This window comes from Silurus aristotelis (genome assembly GCF_946808225.1).
Source record: "Silurus aristotelis genome assembly, chromosome: 7".
Taxonomy (NCBI): domain Eukaryota; kingdom Metazoa; phylum Chordata; class Actinopteri; order Siluriformes; family Siluridae; genus Silurus; species Silurus aristotelis.
This window is the reverse complement of record NC_139580.1, coordinates 29,525,252-29,548,412: the sequence shown is the minus strand read 5'-3', so window position 1 is coordinate 29,548,412 and position 23,161 is coordinate 29,525,252. Positions and strand designations below refer to the sequence as shown.

Below are 23,161 nucleotides of genomic sequence, written 5' to 3'. Positions count from 1 at the left end.
CCTCAGAAGTTTATCTGAATAATCCCAAAAAAAGATTCATTAAACAAATGAAGCCTTCAGAAACAGCATGTTCTTTACTACTTGTTGATAAAAGACATTCATATCAATTCATAATCAGTCTGAAAGTAATGCAGCACAATTCATTATACACAAGTGACATTAAAATAGTAGAAACATGCATAATGAACATCTCATACAAAAAGGATTCCATTGACCCAAACAACATATAAGCTTGACTTAAAAGTTTAATAGATGAATCACTTTACACAAAAGATTGTCTGTTCCATGTAATGTGTACAAATATCCTGTTTCAGGTTTATTCTAATCTCATACAGCCAGTGAAAGGTCAGGGAAGGTCCTGCTCCAAGGTGGTGCCGTAGGTTCTAAGGCGTTCATGTGCTCTCTCTTTTGTTAACAATGTCAGGTGAATGGTGTCTATGCTTTCATCAAGTCCAGAGCCCTTATCAATCTCTACTGTGTAGTCATTTGCCTGAAAAGGACACACACACACACACACACACACACACACACACACACACACACACACACACACACACACACACACACACACACACACACACACACACACACACACACACACACACACACACACACTTTAAACAGCAGGCATTTGTTCCCCAGATTTAGAATCACATCAATTATACACCAGTCATGTTTAACATTATGACCACCTGCCTAATATTGTGTTGGTTCCCCTTTTGCTCCTATAACAGTTCTCACCCCTCGTCAAACTCACTCAAATGCTTACAATTGCCCAATTTCCTGCTTTTTACACGTCAAACCTTGAGGACAAAATGTTCACTTGCTGCCTAAAAAAAATTTAGTACAAATTTTAAAGTTTAGGGATACGTAGTGTACAGGAGTGATAGTAAAAAACGAGTTTTCCCTCCGCCTCCGCTTATCGCCTCTACCCCTCCACACACACACACGTACACCTCTTTAATAAAGTACTTCTTATCTGATTACTGGATTAATCGATGGAATAGTCGTTAAAGTACTCAATTACTCAAATAATCAATAGCGGCAGCCCTAATACATAGTATGCTTGTGCTTGGTTATCCCTTCAAATCCCTTCAAATGCTGTAAATGTAAACCGCCAAAAAATAGAAAAATTAATAAATAAATAAAATAAATAAAAATATCTGATCAAACTGTGCATAAATCAAAAAAATAAATAAACTTTAATTTTGATGCATAAATAAATTATAATTGTTGGTGCCTTAAATTCTCCAGAAAAGGACTGTAGTGGGAAAATATTTAGATTCTTATTAGATATTTTACATTAATAGATAATTTAGGTTTCAGACAATCAAGATGCATGTTTGACTGTTTGAACAATGGATTGTCTACACTCATTTTAGCTTTACCCATCTAACCCAAGTTGGCTCATGTGATACCAAAGTACGTTTTACAAAGAGATGAATGTGTTTTTTTTTTTTTTACTAACCAGCTGCAGAGAGGACAACATGTATCTACAGGCTTCTGTGTTTTCCATTCCTTTGACAAGTGATGCAAAAGATCGCCTCGTCCCAACAGCACCAAGTGCCTGGACAATCTGGTCCCCATAGTTATGAATGTCAAAAACCACATGGTCCTCCTGAAAAACAGGATGAAACAATTCCCCCCCCCCCAAACTTAAACAGTAAAGGTGATTTAACTACAATGAAATTAACTTGAATCAACAACATAAAAAGGTTTTATTAGCATAGAATGATTTTAGGTCATTTGCACCTCAAAGGTAAATAAAAATAATATAGAAATGTTAGGAATGAGCACCCCAGGCATAGAGTTTCTTAACAGATAGTAAAAAGAACACATCTTGGATACATTACTGCATAATTCTAATGAACTTCACCACAACACCTTTAGATTTTATTAGGAAGTTCCTCCACACAGTTAATTCATTACCTGAGCCAGTAGCCGAGGGTTGATCTCGTCCTCCCAATCCCTAACCCTGCGAGACAGAGCAGTCTCCTGAGCGTACTTTTGAGAGTTGGCAAGGAACAACTCCTACAGACGGAATCACACATGCATGTATTACATAAACCCAAACGTGAAATAAATTAATTATTACAAGAAACCATGCATACCACACTCTTTTTGACCAAGTCCTCATAACTAATCCGGCCCATCTGTGAATCTGGGTATAAAAAAGAAAATATTTTATGCTTTATTATATTTTATCTAAAAATCATTCATTCATTTTTATGAGAACTATGTTAAACATGTGTACATTACCATTTAAAATTGGATCCTGTTCACTAATTATGTCTTCAGGTACATGATCTTCAACCAAATTCTCATTTTCATGATCTGAGAAGTCATCACCTGGATAAAACAAGTTTCATTTATGGAATGTATAACAAACATACACAGTATTTCACCCCTCACATTTCAGCAACTATTTAGTAAATCTTCTCAAGGGGCAACACTATAGAAATAAAACCCAGATATATTTTAGAGTATCAATGTGCAGCTTGTATAGCAGTAGAGATTTACTGTCCTCTGAAAATACCATTTTCCAGGTCGATAACAAGATAAACTTGTTTGGCTTAGATGGTGCCCAGCATGTGTGGAGAGCAGAGATGGGAAGTAATGAAGTACTGATACTTTGTTACTGTACTTAAATACATTTTTCTGGTATCAGTATTTTACTTCACTATTCATTTTTCTGACAACTTTTTACTTTTACTCATTAAATTTATTTACACAAATTTCTGTACTTTCTAAGTCTTACATTCTCAAACCAGCCTCATTACTTTAGTTTTAATCTGTTTGGTGACAATCAATTTTTTTTTCTCGTTCCATTTACATGTACGGCATTTTAGCAGACGCCCTTATCCAGAGCGCTGTACAAGTGTGCTTTGAGTCTCTAGCAATGAATAAATCTACACTGGTACGCAAGATTACAAACTTAATATAAATATAATACTTGAATTTTACAAAGCAAACTTGTTTTCAACCTATTTCCTGTCATTGTCTGGCTTTTTCAGTCTACCACTTGTGTATCATTTCCTGGCTCTCACACACCACAGACATAGACTAGATTACAAAGTTAACACCAAGGCAACGATGTATGTGGTTAATGTGGATGAGACAGAGGGAGTCAGTGATGTAAACATGACTGAAAACAGAGACATTCCTGTTTACCTAAACATCATCTTTTCTCTGCTTGTTTTCTATATGGTGGATGTTTAGCCTGGATACATTCATTAGATAACATTAGAAATTATTTTGTATTAATATATTGAGATGTAAGGTCCAGTTACCAGTGTGACACTAAAGCAGGTGGTAGTAGTGTATACACACTTTTTACTGAAGAAAATGTTAGAGCCCTATGTATATGTATGTGTATATATATATATATATATATATATATATATATATATATATATATATATATATATATATATATATATATATATATATATATATATATATATATATATATAAATAAATCGCCCTGCACTGTATTAAGGAGAGGATGACCGGGGCCATGTATTGCGAGATTTTGGGGAACAACCACCTTCCCTCAGTTAGAGCATTGAAGATGGGTCGAGGCTGGGTCTTCCAACATGACAATGACCCGAAGCACACAGCCAGGATAACCAAGGAGTGGCTCTGTAAGAAGCATATCAAGGTTCTGGCATGGCCTAGCCAGTCTCCAGACCTAAACCCAATAGAGAATCTTTGGAGGGAGCTCAAACTCCGTGTTTCTCAGCGACAGGCCAGAAACCTGACTGATCTAGAGAAGATCTGTGTGAAGGAGTGGGCCAAAATCCCTCCTGCAGTGTGTGCAAACCTGGTGAAAAACTACAGGAAACATTTGACCTCTTTAATTGCAAACAAAGGCTCCTGTACCAAATATTAACATTGACTTTCTCAGGTGTTCAAATACTTATTTTTCTCACTGTGTGTATATATATATATATATATACATATACACACACACACACACACACACACACACATACACACACACATACATACATACACACACACATGATATATATATTCTCAAGGAAATAAATCAAACTGAGCTGCTTTATTAAACTGTTCATGTAAGTGCTTGTTTTGCTCACCATCTACATCTGGATGTCGGACTACCTCATCTCTTTCCTCTTGGTTCTCTGGCTCCAAGTAGGTTCTTTTTAGCACATCATCAGATATGTACACACCCTGAAACAGACAAATGATAAGGCATGTCCAATGAACACACAAACAATTCAGTTTGGAACTTTTCATAAAGGCATACAGCCATGTGAAAATAAAAGTACACCTTCTTAAATTCTATGGTTTTAAGTATCAGAAAATAATAGAAAATCAACTGATCCTTAGCAGGATTTAAAATAAAGGTAAATACAACCTCAGATGAACAACACATTACAAATTTTTTGCAATTATTCATTGTCAGGTGCTGCTAACTAAATTTTAAGTGTGACCAAATGATTAATTAAATGATCCATGGTCCAGTGGTTGAGGACCACTGTGTGAACACACCAAAGGGTAGACATCAGCAATGATCTTAGAGAGCAAATGGTTACTGCCAAAAAATCTGAGAAGGGTTATAAGGCCAGCTCCAAACAATTTAAAGCAGATCATTTAAAAGATCATCAGCAAATTCACCCCGAGGCAAAGCTGGCCAATGCTCATAGCAAAAAAAGCCGAGAGTTACAACTTCGATTTTACAGGCATCATGTTAGCAATGTGAACGCTCATGACAGTACAATTAGAAAAAGACTGAGCAGGTATGGTATATTTGAAACAGTTGCCAGGAGAAAGCCTCTTCTCTTGTCATGTGGTGTTCATCTCGGTATTTAGGGAATTCAAAGACCTGCTAAGAAACAGATGACTTTTTATTATGTCCTGAAATGAAAAAACATTTTTTATTTCACAGCCTGAAAAACTAAATTAACACATTGTCCACAGGATATTATAAAAAATACAATATACCATTTTTTTCAGAACTTTCTTCCGCAATTTGAGCCGCTGACCCATCTTGCCCAGGTACATGTAGTTAAATTCTATAAACAAGAAATGTGTAATGATAAATGAAGCCAAAGAAACTGTAGCAAGCTGATGTAAGTGTGTGTGTGTGTGTGTGTGTGTGTGTGTGTGTGTGTGTGTGTTTATTTACCAGGATAAAAAGGTCCATTCTTAAGCTTGCGATCAATGTTTTCATCTACAGGAAAGAGAAACATGAGAAGCATTAGATAGATCTCTCAGCAGGATCTACAGGCACAAGCCCACAACACAGGAGATACTGCTACACTGAATAGCCAAAAGGTCCTGATTTTCCGCTCTTTAATATAATAATATGCTTCAATCATCTGGAAGACTTTCCAATAGATTTTTGAGCATGGTTTTGTGAATTTGTAATTATTCAACTATTCAGGTGTTTAGTATGGTTGAGGTCATGGCTTTGTGCAGGACATCCACATTTCACTTCAACCGTAACCCACTATGTCTTCAAAGAGCTCGATTTGGGACATAGCCATGCTGGAACAGAGTCTATGAAACTGTAATGCTTCAGCACACAAAGATATACAGTGGGTACGGAAAGTATTCAGACCCCCTTAAATTTTTCACTCTGTTATATTGCAGCCATTTGCTAAAATTATTTAAGTTCATTTCTTTTCCTCATTAATTTACACATAGCACCCCATACTGACAGAAAAACACTGAATTTCTGACATTGTTGCAGATTTATTAAAAAAGAAAAACTGAAATATCACATGGTCCTAAGTATTCAGACCCTTTGCTGTGACACTCATGTATTTAACTCAGGTGCTTTCCATTTCTTCTGATCATCCTTGCGATGGTTTTACACCTTCATTTGAGTCCAGCTGTGTTTGATTATACTGATTGGACTTTAGGAAAGCCACACACCTGTCTATATAAGACCTTCCAGATCACAATGCATGTCAGAGCAAATGAGAATCATGAGGTCAAAGAAACTGCCTAAAGAGCTCAGAGACAGAATTGTGGCAGGGCACAGATCTGGCCATGGTTACAAAAAAGAAATTCTGCTGCACTTAAGGTTCCTAAGAGCACAGTGGCCTCCATAATCCTCAAATGGAAGACGTTTGGGACGACCAGAACTCTTAGAAATATTTCTAAGCTAAGAAACATGTTATCTATATCTGATGCAGAGAAGCTCGTCCATGCGTTCATGACCTCCAGCATAGACTCCTGCAATGCATTACTAGGTGGATGTCCTGCATCATTAATAAACAAGCTTCAGTTAGTTCCGAATGCGGCAGCAAGAGTTCTCACAAGGTCAAGAAAATATGATCATATAACCCCAATCTTATCGTCCCTACACTGGCTTCCTGTTAAGTTGACTACGAATTGACTACAAACTACTACTTCTTACATATAAAGCACTAAATGGTTTATCTCCATGTATCTATCCAGTCTTTTAACACGCTACAATCTGCCACGCTCCCTGAGATCTCAAAACTCTAAACTTCTAGTAGTTCCTAGAATAGCAAAGTCCACTAAAGGTGGTAGATCATTCTCACGTTTAGCTCCTAAACTCTGGAACAGTCTTCCTGACAGTGTTCGGGCTCAGACACGCTCTCCCAGTTTAAGTGCAGATTAAAAACTTATCTTTATAGCAAAGCCTACACATAACATACGTCTCACATCATAACTTTGTGCTCCAGAACATCTGATCACATGCACATTATCAACTTGTTCTATTAATATCGAACAGCAGCTACGCTAATTCCTCTCCACTGCTTCTCTTTCTCTTCCCATCCCGAGGAATCCTGAGGTTTGGCCAGCTTCAGTCACGTCCCACCTCATGAAGATTATGGACCTTTAAAGAAGTAGATGCCGAACCCGCAAACATCCCAAACCATCTAGGGACGTCCCAGTGCCAATGGGTTCCCACTGCATGTGTGGAGTTTTGACATTAGACCTCTGAGTGTTTAAAGGCTCTGGCATGGAGAAGCTGGTGTTGGATCTGTGATGATCACAAATGTTGAGCTATTTTATGAGTTGCTCAGTAGCTCCTAGTTTTATAACCATATAGACTGTATAAGACTGTAGAAAGAACATTACTTATAATCTTATACTCCAGTGCTCATGTTAGTTCTCACTCTCCAGTGTTCTGTATTGTTGAAAGATTTATGATCACATTCTTGATGTCACCCATATGAGGATGGGTTCCCCCTTTTGAGTCTGGTTCCTCTCAAGGTTTCTTCCTCATAACATCTAGGGAAGTTTTTCCTTGCCACAGTCGCCACGGCTGCTCATCAGGGATAAATGCACACCATTCACCTTGACTGTTGATTTCTGTAAAGCTGCTTTGAGACAATGTCTGTTGTGAAAAGCGCTATACAAATGAACTTGACTTGACTTCCTAGAGCTGGCCGTCCGGCCAAACTGAGCTATTGGGGGAGAAGAGCCTTGGTGAGAGAGGTAAAGAAGAACCCAAAGAGCTTCAGAGATGCATTTGGGAGATGGGAGAAAGTTGTAGAAAGTCAACCATCACTGCAGCCCTCCACCAGTCGGGGCTTTATGGCAGAGTGGCCCGACGGAAGCCTCTCCTTAGTGCAAGACACATGAAAGCCTGCATGGAGTTTGCTAAAAAAAAAAACAGAGAAATAAGATTCTCTGGTCTGATGAGACCAAGATAGAACTTTTTGGCCTTAATTCTAAGCGGTATGTGTGGGGGTGTTTTTCAGCTGCAGGGACAGGATGACTGGTTGCAATCAAGGGAAAGATGAATGCGGCCAAGTTATCCTGGACAAAAACCTTCTCCAGAGTGCTCTGGACCTCAGACTGGGCCGAAGGTTTACTTTCCAACAAGACAATGACCCTAAGCACACAGCTAAAATAACGAAGGAGTGGCTTCACAACAACTCCGTAACTGTTCCTGAATGGCCCAGCCAGAGCCCTGACTTAAACCCAATTGAGCATCTCTGGAGAGACCTAAAAATGGCTGTTCACCAACATTTACCATCCAACCTGACAGAACTGGAGAGGATCTGCAAGGAGAAATGGCAGAGGATCCCCAAATCCAGGTGTGAAAAACTTGTTGCATCTTTCCCAAAAAGACTCATGGCTGTTTTAGATCAAAAGGGTGCTTTAACTAAATACTAAGCAAAGGGTCTGAATCTGCAAAAATCCCCACCATTAGTTTTTCCGGCTTCCAGTATACTGTTATTTCAAGAGCGGTCTGTAGAGGCGAAGCACTGATGCCATATGCTGTTTGTTACACGTGAGACTGCACGCTGCATGGAGAGTGCTATACTATATTTATTCATATTTAATTTAGCACATTTTCATGATTCAGTACTGTTTTTATTTTGTTAATAAAGTTCAGTAATATTTTACATGGAGTGTTATACTTGTTTTGTTTTTATTTAGTATCCATTTAAAAAACAGTGGATTAATCGGTAATCGGCAAGTACGAGCCGACCTAGCTATCACTATCGGTAAAATCCATCGGTCAACCTCTAATACATGCCCTGGTTTTCAATACAAAGTCCTTTTGAAACTGAATGAATTTCTCTGTTGTGAGAGAAATAAAAAAATGACCTAATATCTAATACCTAATAAAACCAAGAAAAGTTACACCAAGAAACACGGTGGATAAATTTGAATTCATTTTAGCAACAAATTGCCAGTGTATTTTCAGTCATGTTAAACTCAAACAATGCTACAAGAAAACCAGCAGTAGCTCATTTTATGCACAGAAATACTTGATGCTTATTTTATAAATCAAAATTTCTTACTAATTGGAAAATACAGTCCCCTTCGAAAGTATTAGAAATGCAAAGCTGGGTTCATTTTTGATACTAATTTGGATATTGGAAAAAGAAAAAGAATGTTACAAGAATTCAGAACTTCAGCTTTCATATCCTGATACTCATATCCTGAGCTAGACAGGTTAAAGAACTAAATGTATAGACAAGACAGCTTATTTGTACATACACACGCGCGCGCACACGCACACACACATACCCCTTTCATGTTGTTCTAAGGAAACCACTGAAGTAAACAGATTTAGAAATTACATAAAATGGTAAAAACATCTAAATAAACACCTATTAAAAAATAAGCTAAAGTATCCATCAACCAAATGGAGTTCAAATCCCAACACCACAATGCTGCCACTGTTGAGCCTCTAAACAAGATCCTTATCCCTCAACTGCTCAGTTGTATTGATGAAATATTAGTCATGCTGTATAAGGGCATCTGCTAAATACTGATGTAATACTACTAAATAATAAATGTAATTGTTATGCCAAACACAGTCACTTTTGCAAAAAATAATCTGATTCCTCATCAGACACAGACTTACAAGAACTTGTGCACCACCCCCAGAAATCCTGTATTTTTGAGATGCCTTTTCTTTTCCTTTTGCCTGATTCATCTAAACCAGCAGGTACATTGTAGCACTTCCCTGGAGAGAGAATCACACAATCAGTTGAGATTTAGAATTGAGAGATGTACCACTTTAATATAAATATTAAGGAGAAAAATATGCAGACAATCTTATTTACCTGTTTTTAGAGGTTTATCTTCTCCAACATGTATAAAAATGTCATGGCACTTCCAAGGATCCACAGTTTCCTGAAATTGTTTTTTCATCCGTCAATATCATATTTATTTATTTAAGTTAAACCCCCCCATTCATGTTTGTGTAACCTGCTGCTGCTGTAACACAATAATTTCCCCTCACAGGATTGATAAAGAATGTCCAAGTCTTTAACATTTATGTACTAGAAAGTGTTGTAACTGGATAGTTATCATGCACAGTATTAACCTACACAACCGAGGTATGTCCCTATACAATAAATGTTCAGAAACAAGCTATATCATCCAATCCAGTGGTTCCCAACCTGTGAGTCACGACCCCTACACATTTTAAAGGGGTCGCCAAGAGCTCAAGTTTTTCTTTAATTAATTTGTATAAAAATCTATGTGCAATGGATAGATTTTTTTGATATTTACATAAACAGATTAAAATGTGCTGCTGTTATTCATCAGGTTTAGAGGGAAAAAAGTGGAATCTTTTGTTGGGAAAAAAATCCTTATAAATAGTTGCAAGTTGCTTTCATTCTGCTACATTTGCATATATTAAAAAAATAAAATAAAAAAAAAAACGTATAAAAATGACTATCACATGAAATGAAATGTGTCTGCTTGTGTGTTCATATTAGGGAGGTGGTGGTGGGGGGGGTGAAGTTAAATGATTTAAATTAATTTAATGTAAATATCATGTTAAAGAATATAAAGATTATTGACTTACAGACCCTGGAGTCAGCAGAATTCTTACCTGTAGCTGCTTGGGTTCCTCAGCAACCAGGCTCACTCGAGGCCTCTCACGTAGCATTCGCTTCACACTGGGGGCCTAAAGGAAATTCAAAGGCAACCATGAATTACAGATTAATCTCTACTTAAATTGAAATCTATTTCATTACTTATTTATAATTATATACATTTATTCTGATTGAAATACTCGGATAATAATAGTAGTCCAAACAAAAAAATCCATAAAAAACAGCCACCAGTTAACAGCAAGTTAATTATCAATTACAATCTCAAAGCTGCAGCAGCATTTTCAGAGGTCAAGCACTCAGTCAGACTGTCACATACTATAACAGCTATAACTGTTGCCTAATCAGTCACAGGAAATCAGAACCATAAGTACATGTTTTTAACACATAGTGGTGGAAATCTCTGGCGATAAGAAGAACAAACGGGCGGCAGAGTGGCCACTTCTGCCGTCACCTGTGGTGGTGTGTCAGAGTTGTATCACTGTTTAAAGCCCATTGCTGGCATGGCCTATATAAACAAAAGTATTGGGACATCTGTTCATTACACCAACAGGAACTGTAATGACATCACATTTAAAATATATAAACAGAAATATGGAGTGAGTTCCCACTTTGCAGATAGATTGGGCCAGCTCCAATTGTGGGACATCGTGAAGTTAGAAAATGCCGACCCTGCAAGGAACCTTCTAGAAGTTGCGACAACTCCAGTTGTGCCCCACCACATGAAGATATCAGACAAGATGTCAACCCTGCGAGGATCCTGAGCCATCTAGAGATGTTCCAGCTCCAGTTGTATCCTACTTTATGATGATTTCGGACTTTAAGCATAAACAACCTCTTAAATTAATGCTCAAAAAACATAGGCTGTTTCTCCATCATTGAATATTTAAAGGCTCTGGCATGGAGCAGTTGGTGTTGTATCCATAATGATCTTAGATGTTGAGCTAATTTATAAGTTGATCAGGAGCTCCTGGATCCACAACTCCAACTGACTGTATAAGACTAAAGAAAGGATATTCCCCATGAACACACACTTCAGTGCACATGACATTTCTCCATCTCTGGTGTTTGTAATGTTTTAATGATTTTTATTCACACTCTTGGTGTCACACCATCTAAGGGAGTTTTTCTTCGCCACAGTCACTTTAGGCTGCTCATCAGGGAAACACACACATAATTCACTTATATAAATTTTTTTTTCTATAATTCTTACATTCTGTTAAAGCTACTTTGAGACACTGTCCATTGTGAAAAGTGCTACAGAAATAGAGTCAGAATCACTAATGATCTCCGTGTGTCGTGCCGCTGTACTGTCATGGCAACTGCTGCCTCACAATGTAACAACCAATCACAGCTGTGCAGATCCAGTCTGGCATAGATCTTTTGCAAGCGCCGAGAGTCTGCTCCAAACTCCACAAAAAACTTTTTGGCCAATCCACAGTAAAATATTTTCGCATGAAAACGCATATTTTTTTTTGCCGTTTTGGCCTTCCGTCCACAATTCCATTAAAATCACCTACCAAAGAATCCAGGAATAGCTTTAAATTTTATGCAAAAAGTTATGACCATAAATGTACTTTCAAATGTAAGCACTTGGCCCATATTTTTTCAGGATGTTCCTTAGAGCCTTCCTAATCAGTGTTCCAAATTTCACCAATTTTTTAATGGTTACCATAGACAACAGAGGAGGAGAAGGAAAACAAAAAAAAGAGGATGAAGCCCCCTAGTAATACTTATTAAAGTAATAGAAAAATTATAAAATGACAACAATAAGAATATAAACATCCTTGAATTTTTATAAGATAAAAAACACAGATGATGTAGAATAAAAATGTATTTTAAAATGTCAAACTTTATGTTAAACTTTAAACTGATGTTGATTTAGTGCCCAATTCTGAATAGATGTTGAGATGTTTTGTGTATAAGCAGATGCTGGACAACATCTGTCTAACAGGTCATTAGAGGTAAGAGAGGACATTCCTCATTTGAAATATGAAAAAGGAAATAAAACGATCACCTTCAACACAATGTGTTTCTCAAGTGAATGAAATTAGCTATACACATTTTTTTTACCATTTAAAACATGTTAAGCTGATAAATGTAATTGATTGGTACCTGATGTCTCTCGACATGCTCATCAGACTCTGGTTCCACCCCAATACCATTGTCTACCAGATCAGCAAGCTCCTCACCACCTTGGCCATCATCATCCTGATCATCATTCTCATAACAATCAACCGCAACCACCTCTGCCACACTCTGCCCTAGACACCAAAGTAAAATCCATTAAATCAGCAGAAACCAGAAAAAAAAAATATACACACAATTCAGGACAATTTCTCAGAGTAATGACAGAGGGTCTACAGCAAGTGCCAGTACTTCGGCCTGCTTGGGGGAAAACACACACACTTGGAGTGGGCAGATAGATTATTGTCACCTAAAGGAGCTGAAGTACTCGCATTAGTGCACCACAGTTCCTGGATTTCTTTATGGTTAAAGCTGCACTGCTGGACGTGAGATCAGCAGGAAACAATACGTTCATACTTCAAGATTTCGCTGCTTTACAAATTTGGATTTTCTGTTTTTAACTGAGACGTGGCTGGACCTGCTCCCTCTGAACTATTGCCAGTGAACTGTACTGTTTTATTACTCCTAGATCCACTGGGTGTGGTGGGGTGTAGCCACACTCTTCAGGGACAGATTTAAATGTAGTTTACAATCGGTGGAGAAATATATGTTTTGAATTGCAGCTGTTTAAACTGGAAATGTCCTACACTGTTATTGTGCACTCATTTATCACCCTTCTAAATATGATAAGGATTTAATTCAGGACTTAATTTCTTTAATTGTTTAATTGTGCTGGCCACTGAAAATCTTTTAAATATCAGGGACTTAACATTCACGTATGCTGCCCTGCAAAACCTTTGGTTAAGCAGTTTTCTGACCTTGTTAACTCTCAACTTAGTAGCATGTGATGCTACCCACAGGCATGGTCATACTCTTGATCTAATTTTGTAATGTGGCTATAGTGGACAATTGTATATCTGACCATAGGTTTGTTAGGTTTAATACTGACCTGCCAGTGGTTGTCTTAAATAATATATCAGCTGACTTTGATCATCTGATTTTTGTCCTGAAATTAAGATTGCAGCAGTGTTTTGCTGAGGCGTATGCAGCAAGCCTTTGATTGAACTTTCATTGAGGTTTCTGGATCCTCTCTAGATACAGAGCAACTGAATGCTGTTTTTGAACTGTATGTTTGGACATTATGGCTGTTGCTCCACTCAGATTTAAAAAGGTCTAAACCTCAGTCTCAGCCTTGGATTTGGGTTAAAACACGTGCTCAGACACGATTGTACGAAAGTTGAACAAATGTGGAGGAAAGACAGGTTACAGATTTCTTATGTTATGCTAAAAGATACTCTTAGCATATTCCAGTGTGCAGTAAAAGCAGCAAAAACCAATTTTTTTCAGATTTAATTAAGGGAACTGCTCACTGTCCAAAAGCTTTGATTGGCAATAAACCCAACTGTAGGACTTTCTTCAGATTCCACTTTCCTTACTTGTGAGGATTTCTTGAACTTATTTGTAAGAAAAATTGAAAAGATTACAGATCAAATTGTCCAATTGTCCCCTCAAATATTGTGCTCGAAATCCCTGGGTCAAGATCCTGTACATTTGACTGTTTTGATAATGTCTCCCTTCTGGTTCTAGTGGACTTAATTATGCACATGAAATCATCTTCTACTTCACTGAATTCTATTCCACCAGATCTGTTTTTGGAACCATAGGCCCAAGTATACTAGCTAACGTGAATATTTCCCTACATGAGGTTTGAGTTCCATCTTGTACAAGTACGCAGTGGTTCTTCCTTTAATTAAAAAAAATAATTCCCGGCCCATTTTTAAACTACAATTTTTGGTCTAAAGTGTTTTGTTTAAAGTAGTTTTGACTCAAATTAACACTCTTACAGAAAGAGAATGATCTCCTGGATAAATTCCAATCTGGTTTCAGTACAGAGACCGCTCTGGTAAAAGTTTTAGCAGTTGATTCTCTCTCTGTTAATTTGGCAAATGTTTCCTCAGTGGTTCCCTTAAAATATGGTCTTCATCGGGGCTATATTTTGAGCCCTACATTGTTTTCCTTATATATGTGCCGTTTGGGATCTATTTGCCGTCGCCAGGGCATTTTTTAATCACATGTATGCAGATGACACACAAATTTATCTACCGCTGAAGGTTGGAAATTAGCATTCTTCGCAGTCCCTGCTACGGTGTTTAGATGAAGTTAAAGTTTGACTGTCAAGTAATTTTCTTCATTATATTTGATTATATTTGGTCCTCCTAAGGTAAAAGAGAAGATGCTTCCTCAGTCCAAAAAGAAGTCAAAAGGTTATCCCGCTTTTTCAGTAGTAGGTCCTAAACTGTGGAACGGTTCCCTCTTTATATTCAACAGGCTTCATCCATTGAGATTTTTAAGTCTCAGTTTTTTTTTTTTTTTTCCCACAAATTGTTATTTGGGAACCCTTAAATGTGTTTTGTTTTATTTGTGCAAAATGTTTTGTGCGTATTGGGCAAAAAGTTGCATTTGAATGTAATATATAAATAAATAGAAGAACAATGTATGCATGAGTCCATTACCTGGAGCCTCTCTGTTAAATTGAACACAAGAGGAACCCAGACCCAGGCTCATGATTCCCATCTTGTCCTGGGTGAAGTTATTGATCCGAAAATCTTTACAGCTTCCAAGAACCTCTCCCTTGTGACTTGAAGAAACACAAACTTTTTGAAATACAAAACCATATAACAATGTTTACAATGTTCTCTATACATATACTAAAGTATTTTCATTCTATGTTGTTAATTTTATTCCTTTTTCTGCTTTAAGTTCTTGTCTGATAAAAATGGACCCCGAGTACAACAGAATTCCCTACCTAATTACAGCAAATGGCTGCCTTGGAGCTGATCTTTACCTGAGGAGTGGATACTTTTGCTTTTCATGTGCTTCTGCAGGAATCAGAGACTCAGGAGAGAGCCGAACAATTTTCACTGGCTGAGTAAAAACATAGCAGATTGGCATATTTTGACATCTTGTGATGTGCATATCACACATTTACAGACACTTTACACACACAGAATTTCTAAATGTAACAGGTCGGCAAAGTAGTTTAATAGTTTACATTATTTGAAAATAACACAGACAGACACTTACTTCAGCTGGATCACCTTTTATCTCCACACTATGAGTACTGGGCTCTTCTCCCAACACATCAAACTGTAAAGGCAGAGTATGCTTACTCATGTGACATGCATGCTTTAACTGCATTTTTAATAGTAATATTAAAAGAAGTACATAAGGTACCGCCACATCATCCATTTTTAACCCTTAAAAGCCATTACATAACTATTGAAATATATATCCTAAAGATCCTATGGTTGTACTGTATGCTACAGTTTTGTAAAAACGTAAAAAAAAAATAATGAAATTACCGTATTTTTCGGACTATAAGCCGCTACTTTTTTCCCACGTTTTGAACCCTGCGGCTTAAACAACGAAGCGGCTAATTTATGAATTTTTTCCTGGGTTTTTCCCGGTTTCACAAACTTCAAGCTAAAAAACTGAACCCCATAACATTAGACCAATGAAATTTCCGAACGAAAAAGAAACGCACCTCACCTGTGTTCTGAGCTGCACGGCATCGGGAGAAAAAACTTTTTTTTTTTTTTAAACACGTGACGATGCCAAAAGATAAACTCCCGAGAGAAATAGTTGTGAAAGGAAGGAGGAAGACAGTGAACAATGACTTTCTTGGTCGGCTACTGTTTAGATACAAGCCGTTGTAGCGCGTTGAGTCTGGGTGAAGGGAGAGCTCACTAACTCCAGTTACAACAGAAATCATATAAGCACAGACAGGTTTCCAAAACTCGTGCTTTTTTATTTTTCTTGGCAACAGCGTTATGGATTAGTCAAAGAAACTTCAAAATCACGCAGTAATACCGGAAAATGCAGTGGCAGGCTATTTCCAAAATACCGCTATGCTCCTAAAGGAAGCGCAACATATTTTACCCGTTACACCGTGTGTAATGTGTCTTTCGTTAAAGCCTGTGTAAAGTACATTAGTGTAGACAGCGGCTTATTTATGTTAAAAAAAATATATATATTTGTAAAATTCAGTGGGTGTGCGACTTATATATGGGTGCGCTTTATAGTCCGGAAATTACGGTAAACATTTCCACAATTTTTTTTTTTAAAGTGAACATCTCTGTCCTGGCTTAGGTCTTATCTGACTGATCACTATCAGTTTGTTGATGTAAATGGTAAGTTCTCCACACTCTCAGAAAACTCAGTTTTAGGCCCACTGCTTTTCTCTCTATATATGCTGCCTCTGGGTGAAATTATACATAAACATGCTTCCATTGCTATGCTGATGATACATGGTTGTACATTTCAGCAAAGCCAGATGAGAGAGATCAGCTTAACAATGTTGAGGAGTGTGTAAAGGACATTAGACAGTGGATGCTTGATAACTTTCTTCTGCTCAACTCAGATAAGATGAAAGTACTTTTACTAGGACCACATGCAGCTAATAGCAAACTTTCTGATTACGTAGCATCTCTGGATGGTGTTTCTGTTTTAGTGTTTACAGCAGTCAAAGACCTTGGTGTGATTATTGACCTGAGTCTTTCCTTTGAATCTCACGTGAATAATATTACCAGGATCGCCTTCTTTCACCTTAGAAATATTGCTAAAATTAGAAATATGATGTTACAGGATGCAGAAGACCTAATTCATGATTTTGTTACATCTACATAGATTAGACTACTGTAATGCTTTACTGTCTGGGTGTTGGAGTAAATAAGTTTAGTTACTAGAAAAAGCAGAAAGTCTTTACTAGATCTAGAAAATATGACCACATCACCCCTTTAATTAGTGTCCTAAAACACTTAACACGTGTCTTTTAAAAGCATTTAAGTGCATGTCATACTCTGTACGTATGTGTATGTGACAAATACAATTTTATTTGACAAACAATAAAAATGCTTAACAACCTTTATTTTCTCTCTTCCTGTCACCCCTCTTTTCTCAAACTCTCTCTACATTTTCAAACACAAACAAATGATTCGACTATCATTTGACTATAGGCAAGACAAAATGTGTATAAAAAAAGGTTGTCTATGACTTTGCACAGTACTGTGATGTTTTTTTGAGATTTAGTTAAATACCTCACAGTCGTCCACATCATTATCTGTGGTGGCACCATCAGTTACACCAGATGCAGAGCCTTGCTTGTCACGTCTACGGGAACAAAATGAAACAAGTTTTAGCTGCATCTCAAATTCACATCTGATTTAACAAACAGTTATTTTATATATATATATTTTAACTCTTAATACAATGGTATCAGTTCACAAAGAGTCTGGAACAATTTTAAAAGAATTTCTAGGAAAGTTGCCCATTAATTAGTCAATTTTAACTGAAAGCATCTTTCTATATTTAGACTATGAAGGCTTGTCCACAGGACTCAACAACTATAAAAGCTGCAAAATATTTTTTTGAAAACCCAAATCTTTCTCCTCAGAGATTAATATATTAATTATATATTAGCCTAGTTTATAATGTAACTAAAACTAATTATATTTAATAGACATGATTTAGAATTCAAAATATCCAAGTTTAGTCCATAATTGGAGATGTAAAAGCTTGTCTTTTGTTTATAGAACACTGTCCATGTCCAATAAGTATCTGATCAGTAGCATCACAAAAACTCTCACAAATTACCTGCGGTTTTTGTTGGAGATGCAGTCCAATGTCTGAAACACCAAACTATGGAGTAGTTCAACCTGGAAAGAACACAATGAAGAAAAAAAAGCAATTATTGTTATCTGCCTTATGAACCTTTCTACAAGCAGTCTGAAACTTACCTTTTTGCCGTAGATGCATGTAGAGCCTTGAATTAACAAAGCTGCTTCAGCAAAGTTCATCATTGTCTTGCCTCCATCAAATGAGATGGTCATTTGGTCCAGCTACACAAGAAATAAAAGTCAGCAGCAGACCAGTCACACAGTCTAATCCATGGATTGGCAAACTTTTCGCCTCACGGGCCACAATGGGTTCTAAAATTTGACAGAGGGGCCGGGCCAGTATTTACAGTATATGTATGTATGTATATATATATATATATATACATACATATATATATATACATATATATATACAAGTATATACATTGCCTTGCAAAAGTATTGACCCCCCTTGGCATTTTTCCTATTTTGTTGCCTTACAACTTGGAATTAAAATTGATTTTCATTTGGATTTCATGTAATGGACATACACACACACACACGTTCTGAAAGGCCCCAGAGTCTGCAACACCACTAAGCAAGGGACACCACCAAGCAAGCGGCACCATGAAGACCAAGGAGCTCGCCAAACAGGTCAGGGACAAAGTTGTGGAGAAGTACAGATCAGGGTTGGGTTATAAAAAAAAATATCCAAAACTTTAAACATCCCACAGAGCACCATTAAAGCCATTATTAAAAAATGGAAAGAATATGGCACCACAACAAACCTGGCAAGAGAGGGCCGCCCACCAAAACTCACCACTTTAAGCCGTAAACTCCACAGAGCTTTAGGGAAGAGTGGCCAGAAAAAAGCCATTGCTTAAAGAGAAAAATAAGCAAACACGTTTGGTGTTCGCCAAAAGGCATGTGGGAGACTCCCCAAACATATGGAAGAAGGTACTCTGGTCAGATGAGACTAAAATTGAGCTTTTTTTGCCCATCAAAGAAAACGCTATGTCTGGCGCAAACCCAACACCTCTCATGACCCCGAGAACACCATCCCCACAGTGGAGCATAGTGGTGGCAGCATCATGCTGTGGGGATGTTTTTTATCAGCAGGGACTGGGAAACTGGTCAGAATTGAAGGAATGATGGATGGCGCTAAATACAGGGAAATTCTTGAGGGAAACCTGTTTCAGTCTTCCAGAGATTTGAGACTGGGACGGAGGTTCACCTTCCAGCAGGACAATGACCCTAAACATACTGCTAAAGCAACACTCGAGTGGTTTAAGGGGAAACATTTAAATGTCTTGGAATGGCCTAGTCAAAGCCCAGACCTCAATCCAATTGAGAATCTGTGGTATGACTTAAAGCTAGATGTGCCACGCTTATAGATACATACCACAAGAGACTTGCAGCTGTAATTGCTGCAAAAGGTGGCTCTACAAAGTATTGACTTTGGGGGGGGTGAATAGTTATGCACGCTCAAGTTTTGTGTTTTTTTTTGTCTTATTTCTTGTTTGTTTCACAATTAAAAATATTTTGCATCTTTGAAGTGGTAGGCATGTTGTGTAAATCAAATGATACAAACTCCCAAAAAAATCCATCTTAATTCCAGGTTGTAATACAACAAAATAGGAAAAACGCAAGGCACTGTATATACATATATAATAATGTGTGTGTAATTAATATATATATATATTTATTAATTACATACACATTATTATATATGTATATATTACTACATTAGAGCTGAACTTCTCCTTTAAAACGGAGTCAGACTGAAGATCGATTAGTTCCAATTGCACTTTTTGTGGTGCGGTTTCAGGGTCTTGGGACAGGAGACAGGGGACAGTGGGACAGGGGACAGTGTAACAGAACACCAGCTGAAAAGTGCAAAGTGACGGCTGATTATACTCTTTGAAAACTGTGACAGTTTCTTGGCATATTAGACATACAGTCTTTGATCGGACGTCAAAATATTTTGTTGTCCACTCCATATTAAACACTCAGCGCTCACTATCCACTTTTCTTTAATTAGCTAATTTTTGCAGAAGGGCTCATAAGAGAAGAAGAGTGTACCGTAATTTCCGGACTAAAAGCCGCTACTTTTTTCCACGCTTCGAACCCCACAGCTTAAACAATGAAGCGGCCAATTTATGGATTTTTTCTGGGTTTTTCCCGGTTTCACAAGCTTCAAGCCAAAAACCTGAACCCCTTAACATTAGACCAATGAAATTGCAGAACAGCTTAAGGTGAACCAATGAAACTCTATTATAAATCAGATGTGCTCCCACTGAATCGGGCCGCACCACATCATAAATATGGATGATGTTCCTCTGACGTTTGACCTGCCGCTCACTCGGACTGTCTGGCATGAAAAAACGCACTTCACCTGTGTTCTGAGCTGCACGGCATCGGGAGAAAAACTTCACTGATGGTGATTTTTAAATGCACGTCGATGCACTCCCGAGAGAGAAATAGTTGTGAAAGGAAGGAGGAAGACAGTGAACAATGACTTTCTTGGTCGGCTACTGTTTAGATACAAGCCATGTAACAGACAGTGTCTTTCATTAAAGCCTGTGTGAAGTTTATTAGTTTTAATGTAGGAACCTGCGGCTTATAGACAGGTGCGGCGTATTTATGTTCAAAATAAAAATCTGTGTCAAATTCAGTGGTTGCGGCTTATATTTGGGTGCGCTTAATAGTCCGGAAATTACGGTAATACACGCAAACAAGGTCAATGGAGCTGAAGTGCGACATCTTTAGGGGAAACGTGGGCATTACAGGGGAAAGGTAAATTGAACAAGGTTTAACCATACCTATTTTAATAGAATTTGGTCACGTTCAGCGGGCGGAATTAATAATATGTGTGGCCCGCTAGCCGTAGTTTGCCCATGTCTGGTCTAATCCCTGTTGCTGTCTGTTGTTTATTTGCACAAAAACATGACTTTTTGGCCTAAATGTGCCGTACCCTTGAGAAAGGCTTGTAAACTGCCACTGTTCAGCTTTTAACTTCTAGATAAAATGCTTAATTGTTAAAGCATCTGCTAATACGCACATGTTATACATGCTAAACTTTACAAGCTTCGAGTGTTAAGTGTAAAGATTGTAATATCAATCTTGGCATTGAGAGACAAAATATTGAAGGCTTCCATCAATCTTAATAATGTCTTTTTTTTTTTTTTTTTTTTTATAAACTCACCTCCTCCAGGTACTCCCCAAGCTGGGTGGCAAGATCAACATCCCAGTTTTTAGTAAGGTCCCGAATGGGCTGTAACAGGTGGGAAAACCTGGTCTCCATTGTAACCATGGCTGCAAATCTGTAAGCCCTTCAAAACAAAGTTCGTCTTTTTCAGTTTGATGTTTATCACTTTATCAAATCATTTAAATCACTGACTAAATCTTTGGTCAAAAATTGGCTTTCACAACATTAGCATTAGCCTCTGCTTATACAAATACTTGGTGTGAACACAGTATGGGCAAAACATCATTTAATGAAATAGCTTAGGTCAAATCCATAAATATTTGGGCATTATCAAGCACATTAATAATAAATATGATTTTCATCATTAATTTAATAACATGTTCATCTAAATTGTGTAAATAGGGCAGTAATTAAGATTCTTTAAAAGATAAAAGAATGGGGGGGTTTTTTTTTTGGAAAAACATGGAAAATCATGTCTCATTAGAGGACGGGGAAAAGCTGCATTAAGCATTAAACTCTGTAGTACAATAAATAGAGTTGTTTCTTATAGTATTAAAAATTTCACTGAACTAGAACTTTAAAAAATAAAACTAAATTAGTAAGAGATTATAGTCATGTTTCAATTTACTTATTTATTTTACAAATTAGAGTAACCATGGCAACTTTCATTTTAATATAATGTTTGGTATGACTAAACATTTATTTCTTTACACCCGCAGCCCTCAATCAGGTCTAATTTCTCACGTTAATAACAGCTCTTCTCTTTTTACTGACTGTACATTGGTGTGTGTGAGGGTGAGAGATACTGAGTGTAAAAGTGAAAGTAACTTTTTGTTTATTTATGCTTAATGTTTATGTATAAAGTGTGTTTAAATTGTAGAACTTTCAGCACCACTGATTTGGCAGTCATTTATTACATTCCTGAAAATGAAGCACTCCTGATCTGAAGTGTGCATGTGTGTGTGATTAGAAGACTTTTAGTAAAGCAGGATCAGTAACAAAGTTGTGAAAGGACAAGAGCAAACTGAGCAGATGTGAGCAAAGCAGCAGATTAAAACAGAATAGAGAGACAGAGGAGTTCAGATGAGATGGAGGAGATTTGAGATGAGATTGGATAAAATGTGAGATCTGATGAGATGAGATGAGATGTTAGGGGAGATCCGATGAGATGAGATCAGATGAGATCAGATGAGATCAGATGAGATCAGATGAGATCAGATGAGATCAGATGAGATCAGATGAGATCAGATGAGATGTGCGATGTGATGTGAGATCAGTTTAGATTAAATTAGAGATTTGATCAGATGTGAGATTTAATTAATTGTTGTATGTATAGATCTTTTAACTGAAGTGCAGCTCGCAGTATCTTCTCTGTATAACCCACTCCAGGTCTCCGTGTTAACACACAGCCGTTACTCACCTGCTCCTGCTCAGTGTCTAACACACAGCTAATAGCGCCCCATTTCACACACTCACCTGATACACTGTAGGAACCTGCAGCCGGTTACGAGCTGAAACTTGCTCTTTGTAGAGAACTGATAATCCGAGAATCTTATACGGAGTTAAACAGCGTCTTAAGCCGCAACCCGCGTAACTGCCATTTTCAATTTTTTACCGCCTCAGTGACGCTAACTAAAGGAAATGACGCAACATTAATCGGAAGTGTCGGAGGATTGGGCAGGGACGCGGATTGGAGAAGCTCGTGCAGCTCTGTTGAAAATTATCTTCGCACATGCGCAGTGACGGTAAACCTGAATCCGACTACCTGTGTAACATAAATAACAATTAAAAGGGAAACTTAGAGTTCAGTTTTTACTTTATTCTATCACATCGTAGTCATAAACACATGTTTGTTT

General features: G+C 37.5%; 1 protein-coding gene across 2 annotated transcripts; it reads right to left on the bottom strand.

Moving 5' to 3' along the window:
* Positions 1-55: 55 nt before the first annotated feature.
* ncaph2 (non-SMC condensin II complex, subunit H2) lies at positions 56-22,926 on the bottom strand. 2 transcript variants are annotated; one of them, XM_083546355.1, is made up of 20 exons: positions 22,814-22,926; positions 21,303-21,447; positions 18,239-18,340; positions 18,096-18,157; positions 17,540-17,612; positions 15,528-15,590; positions 15,289-15,368; positions 14,957-15,081; positions 12,432-12,580; positions 10,316-10,390; positions 9,540-9,609; positions 9,338-9,439; positions 5,159-5,203; positions 4,975-5,045; positions 4,104-4,200; positions 2,260-2,349; positions 2,112-2,161; positions 1,930-2,031; positions 1,469-1,618; positions 56-490 (listed from the first exon to the last, which is right to left on the bottom strand). In XM_083546355.1, the coding sequence occupies exons 2-20, from the start codon at positions 21,408-21,410 to the stop codon at positions 347-349; spliced, it is 1,758 nt and encodes a 585-aa protein (XP_083402481.1). In that variant the 5' UTR covers positions 21,411-21,447; positions 22,814-22,926; the 3' UTR covers positions 56-346. The 2 variants fall into 2 exon arrangements, with proteins under 2 accessions (XP_083402481.1, XP_083402482.1); XM_083546356.1 differs by having other exon boundaries at positions 21,303-21,429; positions 22,782-22,920.
* Positions 22,927-23,161: the final 235 nt, after the last annotated feature.

What these genes read in the sequence shown, in the direction of transcription:
- ncaph2 (XM_083546355.1), bottom strand. Translation starts at nt 21,410, where the DNA reads ATGGTTACAATGGAGACCAGGTTTTCCCACCTGTTACAGCCCATTCGG. An exon ending in GGGGTGGTGCACAAGTTCTT is followed by an intron (nt 5,204 to 9,337) that starts GTAAGTCTGTGT and finishes TCTTTCCTGTAG; the next exon opens with ATGAAAACATTGATCGCAAG. An exon ending in CCGACATCCAGATGTAGATG is followed by an intron (nt 2,350 to 4,103) that starts GTGAGCAAAACA and finishes TGTTTTATCCAG; the next exon opens with GTGATGACTTCTCAGATCAT.